Source organism: Ipomoea triloba, chromosome 13, assembly GCF_003576645.1.
Source record: "Ipomoea triloba cultivar NCNSP0323 chromosome 13, ASM357664v1".
Classification (NCBI taxonomy): domain Eukaryota; kingdom Viridiplantae; phylum Streptophyta; class Magnoliopsida; order Solanales; family Convolvulaceae; genus Ipomoea; species Ipomoea triloba.
In genome coordinates this window covers 6,414,393-6,424,654 of record NC_044928.1, presented here as the reverse complement: position 1 = coordinate 6,424,654, position 10,262 = coordinate 6,414,393, and the positions used below count along the sequence as shown (strand labels likewise).

At 34.5% G+C, this 10,262-nt stretch overlaps 1 protein-coding gene across 1 annotated transcript; it reads right to left on the bottom strand.

The window, feature by feature from the left end:
- Positions 1-6,024: 6,024 nt before the first annotated feature.
- LOC116001108 lies at positions 6,025-6,669 on the bottom strand. Its single transcript, XM_031241006.1, has one exon. It carries the CDS (start codon positions 6,667-6,669, stop codon positions 6,025-6,027), a length of 645 nt encoding a protein of 214 aa, XP_031096866.1.
- Positions 6,670-10,262: the final 3,593 nt, after the last annotated feature.

Below are 10,262 nucleotides of genomic sequence, written 5' to 3'. Positions count from 1 at the left end.
TTGTACGGTCTTAAGTTCATATTCTAGGGGATCTTGTGAATGATAGAGGCGCTGCTGGTGTGTTCTTTCTTGTTAATTAAGCTAGGCTTTGTCGTGGTTGAGGCTTTCCCCTTTTTTCATTTCAAAAAAATAAAAAAGAAAAAGAATAATAATATAATATAGTTTATGAAAACATGTGTAATTACTAACAAAACTTAATGTTTGGTTCTATGTTATTATTGAAAATATAAATTATAAATGATTAAAAATCTCTGTGTAAACTAAATTAGTAGTAGAAATACAAAATCTTTCGGGTTCACCTCAAATTAAGATTTTGAGCTCGTCTAAATTATTCACTCTTGATGCAACCACATACCCACATATAATTGGCAATGAACAAAAGCTACTTTCTATAATAGCAAGCCAACAATCGATAGTGTTTAACCTTGATATTTATTGATGGTTATCTCATAGGAAAACATCAATGGAAATATATTGTCTTCTGTTAAGCTTGAACGACAGTCTTAGGTTTGATGGAGTGATAATCATTCTAGCTATTAGTACATTGGTGTCAGCATTTTTCCTTGCCAATATGCGTATTTCTATAACATGATCAGCTAATTTTGTTTCAACCAACGGAGTACCATTACAAATGCCAAGAGTGTGGTCAATATTTCTCATTAACAACGCAGATGACCCAACCTTTAAAGTTAATGAATGATTTCAAAGTATATAATATTTAACAAATGATGTAAATATGTTAATTTCAGTCTTTACTAAAAAATCTTCAGTTGATTAATAATTGTACACAAAATTAGCATTATTATAGATATTTAAAAAAACAATAAAAAAAAGTAACATTTAATTTGAAATAGTTAAATAAGATATCTTAACCAACATTGTTGAATAAAATTTAGTGTGCCAAATATTCATTCACATTTAATATTGATATTAATATTTATTAATAAGATTATTACAATTTGTTTTGTGATATTAATATTTATTAATAATACCATTACAATTTATTTTGGATTACAAAAACTATTCCAACTCGGGTGACATGTTTACTATTTTAAATTAACAATCAAAGAGCGTTTATTTAAGAAACTAATATAATACCACAATTAGTTCATTATAGTTATTTTAGAACTTCATTTTTTAGTTTACATTTTTTCATTGCAAATAAACTTTAGTCATAACAAACTTTCTATAACTTAATGAAAATTAGCTTGAAAAATTAAACATATTTTTTTTTGGAAAAACAAAGTTCTAATTTCTTTTATGACAACATGTATAATATATAATTTTCTAAGTAATGACTTTATTTGTTAAGTATTGTAATCTTATGTTGATTGATTTCAAATTTCAAAATAATTTTTTTTTTGTCTAAAACTAGCGGGAAAATGACACTTGTTTATATATATATGTATGTATGTATGTATGCATGCATGCATGTATGTATGTATAGAGATGTTGTGTGCCATTAACCAGTATTTCGTGTGCACATGTTATATATTTTAGGTGCAAGTGTGTTATAAGTTGTGTGCACTTGGTGATGTTCCTTTTTCGTGCACTTTTTGTGTTTATGTAGTGTGCATTAACATACATTCCTTTATATCTTATGTGTCATTATCCTTTAGTTGTGTTCACGTATGGTCCAGCTTGTGTGCACGCTTGTGTCTGTTTTGTGCCCGTGTCTGGGTTGTGTGCACTCTTGTGTATGTTGTGTGCCTTTTACTGGTCAATGTGTGCACGAGTAATCTTTTTGTTAGCCGTTGTTGCATTTGACTTTTTTTCCATATATGATTTCTGTTTTCAGCATATATGAATACGTGAAACCAGTAACATGCAATTGTTTATTCATGGCGAGATGTAATTGGATTTAAAAATCATATAGTATTTTTTTCATCGCTTGTGCTCTTGACCCTTCATGTGTGGTCGTTGTGCACCCTTCTTTGGAACGTTACAAATACTTCAAGCCAACGTCTCCATCTCTATTATTTCTCATTGTGCTACATTTAACATCGAAACCCACAAGGGTTGCATACCGTTTGTAAAACTCAACTATGTGGTCTATTGTTTCAAAATGTTGGCCACGGTAGGGGCTTTATTGTTTCGTCACATTCCGGATTAAAGTCATATATTTTTCCCAAAGATGTTTCAAGCTCGCATTCTGCTGTGCAATGGACATGTTCGTCTGTTTCAGTGCATAAACAAAATGAATGCAGTAAGCATGTTTTTTTCGTTAATGAGTGCTCACACTATCACATACAATGGCACATGATTTGCACTCTACGTGCACACTACTGTAGGTATGTGCACAAGTTCTCTAATGAGATGGGCCCGCCTCACCCCTATATATATAAAACATTATTATTTTAGTCTCTTAAGTTGGTATTCATAAAAGAAGGGTAATCCATGTTTTTTTATTTTTGTAAAATACCTTAATTTTAATTAATTTTTAAAACTTTTCTATAATCGGCTCCGACTGTTCCTAGTGGGGACAAGGATCGATGAGGAGGGAAATTATTTTCTCTTTAGGGATATGGAATAAAAAAGGTATTCGGGAGCGTGGATGGAGAATATACCCCACATATTCTCCATCCCGTAACAATTCCTAGGTCAAATTCAACTATTTAAGCACATCTTACTATATCCTTCTCCCAAACATCTCACTATATACTACTTTTCCTACTAGGAGTTTAGGGGATTATTTAATGAACGTTTTCATTTTTTATAGTAAACCAACACTTTGGGTGGTAGAAGTCAGCCATTAGAGATAATAAATCTTGTAATGCCTGTGACGAGGGTTACGACCGGCGCCGCCACCAATGAGATCAATCAGGATCAACAAATGAATCAGAGGGGCAGAAAGCGTCAACGATATAATCTACATCAAATTCAAGAATTAGAATCGTAATAATCATTACTAAAATAAAATCACATTTTTAAAATTCAAAGCATAAATTATTATTAATGAGTGCTCACACTGTCACATAAAATGGCACATTATTTGCACTTTACGTGCACACTACTGTAGGTATGTGCACAAGTTCTCTACGTTCTGTACATGCATGCGTGCGCGCGCGCACACACACACACACACCCATATATATATACACTCCGGTGCGAATTTTCGCCCAAAAAAGAAATGAGAACGCATCAAAACCGTCCACATGTCCAGATCAACGAATCAGATGCAATTTTAAAAAAACGACGCGGTGGCATTTTCGTAAATAACTGGAACTTTGGTGCAAGTAATTGTGATATAAGTGCACATATTTTCGCACCTATTTTCACTTACAAGTGCAAATAATTTACCTTGTTAATATTCATGCACCTATTTTCGCAAATATTTTCACATACAAATGCAAGTAATTTACCTTGTTAATATTCATGCACTTGGGTGCACCTAGTTATAACGTTAGGTGCAACTACATCCTGGACACGTGGCGTGTTGGGATTCGTCCACAGTTTTCTCCTGGACGGCCTGTACGCACATGAATGTCATCATATATATATATATATACATCATATATATATATATATATATATATATATATATATATATATATATGGGTGCGCTCAGGTGAGAACCAATGCGCAAAGAAAAACTGAGAAGTAATCGTAGTCGTCCACGTATCCAGATTTAATGGATTAAAAGAAGGCGCGGTGGTATTTTCATAAATAACTCGAACTTTGATGCAAGTAACATGTGTTAAAAGTGCAAATAACTGGTGCAAGTATGCAAGTAAAATCAATTAAAAGTGCAATCATTTTCACTTAATAGTGCAAGTAATTTACCTTTTTAACATTGGTGCACCTAATGATAATGTCTTACACATTGGTGCACTTAATGATAATGTTTGGTGTAACTAATGATGACGGTGGTTGCACTTAATATTGATGTACAATGTACATTATTTGTTACACTTTTAATACATTTTGCTTGCACTTTCAATATATTTTACTTGCACTTAAGTGCACTATATGAAACTGTTGTTACTTGCATTTTTATCACAATTTATTTGCACTTCAAAGCTCAATTACTTATAAAAATGCCATTGTGATTAATTCTCAGTTCTCTCCTGAATAGTTGGTTATCACTTGAACGCCCCCTCTATATATACATATATATCCTGATATGTACGTATACATGCATGTTGAAGTGACGTTCACAACATATGTGCATATTATTATATATGTTGTCAAATTGTTCACTCCCCACAATGGGTTGAATATATATATAAATAGGTATGTATATGTTTGTTGTGGGTAGTGCACAATTAACCACGTGGTGGACATGCAACCATACACTCCATGAAGCAAAGATTTAATCAATTGAATCAATTGTTCTGAACATTCATTTTTGCCTTTCTCTTTCAATTTATGAAAATACAGTGAGAAATGGTGAAGTGATGGACAATCTCCGGCAACAATTGACGATATAAAGCTACCACCAGTATGGTTCCTGAATGGAGCGTTAATCTTTAGGAATGGTTGATTTCCATCGGACGATAAAAATACCACTCTAATGAACCGAGCAATTTTCCTTTCGTGTTGTTCCCAGGTTCCTTATTCATTGCAGCTATAAGTCTTTTTCTTATTTTTCTTATAAAGAAAAACGTGAGAATATAAATTTTACCTGATTGAAAAGCCAAGCTCCAAATTGCTCTTCCTCGGTCTTCTATTTCAGCCTTGTAATGGAGTGTTGGATTTTTGGCTGTATATATAGGTGATTTAAGAGTGTTTGAGTACAACATGAAGTTGGGAGATTGAGTTTGATTTTAACTGGGTTTATCAGTGTGTATGGAATTAGGTTTCTTTTATGTGATTTTCGGAATATACAAGGGAATTAAGCATGTTTTAAAGGATTTTTTATTTAAATCTTAATAATTTAGCCAGACAATTGAGTTGTAATGGGAGTTTGAAATTTTGTTCATTTAACAGAGAATTAACGGAGAATTATAAATCTAATAACGGAGAATATAATTTTTAATGGAAAAATTAATAGTGTGTGGGTATTTAAGGGAAGTTAATCATATAATTAACGGTAAATTTAAAAATCTCAAGTAAAAATTAAGACCTGAACAATCTGAATCATTCATTTCATTTAATCATTTGAGGAATATTTTTTTCTATACATTATAGACCTAACTTTATTGGCTCTTATTATTAAATTAGATAGATAGTAGATTTGAGTAATTTAATATTAAGTTTACAAATTAAAAATTTTGTGGGGCCCATAGTTATTTTACACACAATTTATACATAGGGATGACAATTGAACTTGGATCGGTAAGAAATTTTTTAAAAAATAGGGGCAACCTAGGGAGAGTTTTCCAATCACCGCCTAAGACTGGAACCGAGGCGGCATTCCCCGCCCCAATCCCAAATTATAATATTATAGTATATACTAGTATTGTACCCGTGCGATGCACGACTGTATTTAATGTTATTATGTAATAGTTTTTTTTTTTTTTAAATCAATTGCAATGGAATAAATGATGCAAAAAGCTTATTAAAAAAATGTATTCTTTAAGTTTACACATTTACAAATTATTAAAAACTTCATGTACACAACATTCGTAGTATAATTACTACTCTCTCCACCATCATGGGGTATTAAAATTATTAACCCTTTGTCCGTAAGGACAGCCCAAGTGGTAAGAGTGCTCTAACTACAACCGAGAGGTTGGAGGTTCGATCCTCAAACCCTTGGGTTTGAGCCGGTCAGCTATGGGTAACCTAAGCTGATTTACCTCCTTGTGGTTCTTTGCCGGCTAGGGTCACATGGCGAGGAGAAAACCTCGTTAAAAGAAAATTATTAACCCTTTAGGGTTGCTAATCCTTGAAGCAACAACATATAGTTGGCCATGAACAAAGAGTGATTTCCTTAGGAGTAATCCAACATGCTTTAACGTTTGACCCTAACTTTATTATTAACCCTTTAGGGTTGCTAATCCTTGAAGCAACAACATATAGTTGGCCATGAACAAAGAGTGGTTTCCTTAGGAGTAATCCAACATGCTTTAACATTTGGCCCTAACTTTTGTTAATGGTCATTGCATATGCCAGCACTAGAATTTTAAACGGCAATCTTGTATTAGTGGGGGTCATTGACATCCTTGGTATCAAGACAATTTGTCCAGTATTGTTACCGGTCACAATTTTAACTTCAACAACATGATCTGATAACCTAGTAATGATAAGTCTTGTGCCATTGCATAGTCCCATTGAGTGATCTATGTTTCTCACCAACATGACTGGAGATCCCACCTTTAAAGTTAAAGCATGGTTAGGTGTGCCAGATGCTTTCAAGCCATTAAGGAATTCTGGATTGTGCATATCATAGAGGATACCATTATTTGAATCAGCCTTACATACCATGTCGCAACTTAGGTACGTCCTGCTATCAGCAACATGCAAATCTGTCATATATTCATTGACTGCATTGACCACATCTAGCGCTAGAGCCAAAATTGCCCGACTTTCCATGTACTCTTGTTGACAACCACCCTCCTTGAACATTGGGAAAATACTATCAACAATTGTTGCTATGTGGTCCCTAGTAGATGGCAACAACATTTCAGTAGGAATTTTAACTTTTGCATAACCATCATTAGGGCCTCCCAAAATGCCATCTCCGATCTCAGCCAACCAGGAAGCAAATTGTTGAATATCTTGCATGTCAGCTCCTTCTTTGCTTGTATTAAGACGAAGATTCTTTGTTAACCTCAGGATTTTACATGATTCCCACAAGTACGAAGAGTTTATTGTTGCAGAAACAATATCTTGTATTGACCCTTTAGGCACGACCAGAGACGGAACCACCCTGGGGGCAGTGGGGGCACCTGCCCCCACTCACCCCACCCCCACCCAATATATAGCCTTGTATGTATATATGTATGAATATACATGTTTTCGATATAAATATATGAAAACAGATGTAATAAACAAAGAGCAAGCTAGACAAGATAGTTGAGCCGTGGTTTTAATCTTGTAGCTTATTTAGTGACTTTTTTATGATCTATATAATAGATTAATGTACACAAGATGACTTTTTTATGATATATATATATATATATATATATATATATATATATATATATATATATATAAGGTTGCATTCAAGTGCAAACACACTTAAAATTCAAACATGTGGATAAGATTTGGCCATTGGATGTGCGCAGACGGACGGATTAGATGAAGCTGACTACATTAATTAAGGATTTTGAATTATAAGCTAGAAGGGCAATTATGGGAAACCAATCCCAAATTAAAATCAAATTATATTTGGAATAATATTCACGCTAGAATTATGGTAGTGTAAGTATGGTAGGATTAGTCTTCATTCTTGTGAATGCAAAGCCAACGCAGACCGGGGAAGCCGCACACACCATCATGCCGAGAAACCATGGATGAAACTGCAAGTAGTATGGAGGTGACAAACTCAGGTTAGTAATTCGTCCATAACATGAACAGCATACAAATTTCCATGAATAGTTCGTTATACAAATTTTGATGAACCGTGCTTACTACTTAAGTTGTATAATTAACATAAACACTCGATGATGTTTGTACTGGTAGCGGGATTGAATGAAATCGATTAGAACAGAATGAGAAACTAAGTTGTAAACAATCGGACGACCTGAGCAGGGGAGAAGTTGCATTGCAATGCCCTTGCACACAGTCATGTCTGAGCGTGCACAGTATGCGGTAGTGCATGACACAAACATATAATGTGTAAACCTGGTTGCTTGGGTTTATTTTAACGTAGGAAAATCCAAACTGATTGAAACCATTATGATCCATTGCATGTAATATTATTGCAATAACAATATGGTGATTGTTATTTGTTAGGGACCGTGCAATCTGGAGATGAAGAAGCCGAATGTGAGATTGAAATATTACAAGACGAGACTAAACAATGGTTGTCTACTGCCATTGATGATAAAACACCATATGTTGGCAAAAAATTCGCTATAGTAGAAGAAAGAGTCGAATTCTACCGAGCATTAAAGCACCCAAGTTGCAAACAACAAAGGTCGAGGGAAGAGACTCAAGAGCAACAAAGAAAAAGCATCGACGAGAAAGAGAAAGAACGGAAGGGCGTGCGCTACATGCGGCGGCGCGGGGCATGACAGCCGAAATTGTCTAGACAAAAAAACTGTCTTGTCATATTAAAACGCCATAGTATTTACAATATATAAAGAAAACAATTATGCAAAGTTTAATAAACATATACGCAAGTTGTGGTTGATTTGTTAATTTGTTACTTTTGTTGGTTAAGACATGCAGACAGTGTCAAAACTAGATGAATATGTGTATGAATATGGTGTATGGATGCACACACCCGAGAGCACACACATGGTAGTTTGAAATCCCACTTACATGGCTTGTGCACACAACTCTAGCCGCATGTGCACACAGCTTGCCAATATGGTCTGTAATAGGATAATGGATTTTAAAATGTTGTGTGATAGGTACTGCCAAATAGGAGTGTGTGCATGCTAATGCCTATGTGTGTGCAGTAATTAATCAACACTGATTACTTTGCATATACAAGCTAGTCTTTGGTATTTAATTTGTTAATTGATTAATTTGAATATTACAGTAGGTGCACACATGATTACAATGGTAATAAGTCCACAAGTTTATATTAAAACTCATTACAAACGAAACATTATTTGTAAAGTTGTGCTAAAGATATAGAAGCAAATAGTAGTAACATTGTTCTTGACATGATAAATTTAGAAATGTGTGGATAGCCGGAGGGGAAGCACACACCTACACACATGTGTGCAAGCCTTGAAATCTAAGCAGTTGGACAAAAAGGGTAAAGAAAACAATGCATACAACTGTGTGCTGATGTGCACACGGGTAGACACAATTAAAGCTAGTGTGCACGACTGAGTAACAGCTGGTGCAAACCTAATAAATGAAATAGTTGAACCATACATTTGTGCACATTGTTACACGAATACTGGAGACCAAAGAAATGTTATGAAGCAGATTATATTACTATACAGAAATAAATATAATAGCATTACGAAATAAATATCGCTGCCAAACACCAAAAACAAAATGTACATGGGCAATTATTGCTAACACCAAAAATTAAGTCAACTAGACGTGAGGACCTCCAGAAGAACATAGTGGAAATTGAGACATTACATAAAAGAGAGTGGAGTACGAATAGACTGGTACGCCTGGCATAGATTCCTCTATCTATGCACATTGAATTTAAAGACCGTTGGATCTTTCATGTACTGAAGCCTAAGTTTGTTCAGCTTACTAGTGTCTCCTTTGACAAGGCCACAGCCCCACTTTGAAACACCTTTTTGGCCAACATACGTCTCCATGTGACGCATAAGAAACACCCCACAATCAGTCTTATTCTTCGAATCCCACCAAGATATTTGCATTCGTTTAGCATCCAAAGCAGCAGAAAATACTGACTTTGCAAGACTAATAAGTCTAAAAAATTCAGCAAGCATGTCATTCTACACACACAAAAGTAATGGGAATTAAAAAACCAAAAAATAAAATAAAAGAAGGGAGAGGGCATAACTGAACATAACAGAAGCGACATATGGCTAAAAAAATACCAAACCCTCCAGTGTTTCCCCATACTTCAACTTCTTGGTCGTTGGAGCAGAGGTGTTGTCTATACTCTAATAACGACAATGGAGGAAATCCACACAAAGTAGAAAATAGTACAGTGCTCATGACGAATAAATGGGAAGAAAAGCTGCAAAACAAAATCGTAAAAAAACACATAAATATGTCTGCCCAAATAGAACATAAAGCCATGTACTAACCAACAACAAAATAGGAAAACAACAAAGCATATAGTGGTGTGTGCACGTCAGCATTTAGAAAGAGTGCACACACACAAATCCCACCATGCACACAGACAATTCAAACCCAAGAAAACACAGAAAACAACCAATAATAAAAGGTAAACCAATATTGAACATTACAGACCAAAGTGCACACAGTTATGCACAACACATTACCATACCCAGCACGAGATCACATATATAACTCTAACAAAAATAACCCAAAAAATGAACTGCAAATTGCACCAATTGGACTGCACACACTGCTACCCAACAATGCACACAGAAACTACTAAAGTCCAAGGATGAGCAAAAATATTTAACACACACAGCACAAAAAACCCATTTTTGCAAAATGCTAATACCATGGAAACTATCAAACCTACAACACAAAAAACCGGAAGTAATAAACTAATGTACCAACAATGACAAAAACCA

Bases quoted from the DNA above. Each gene is read 5' to 3' on its own strand.
- LOC116001108 (XM_031241006.1), bottom strand. From the start codon at position 6,669: ATGCAAGATATTCAACAATTTGCTTCCTGGTTGGCTGAGATCGGAGAT.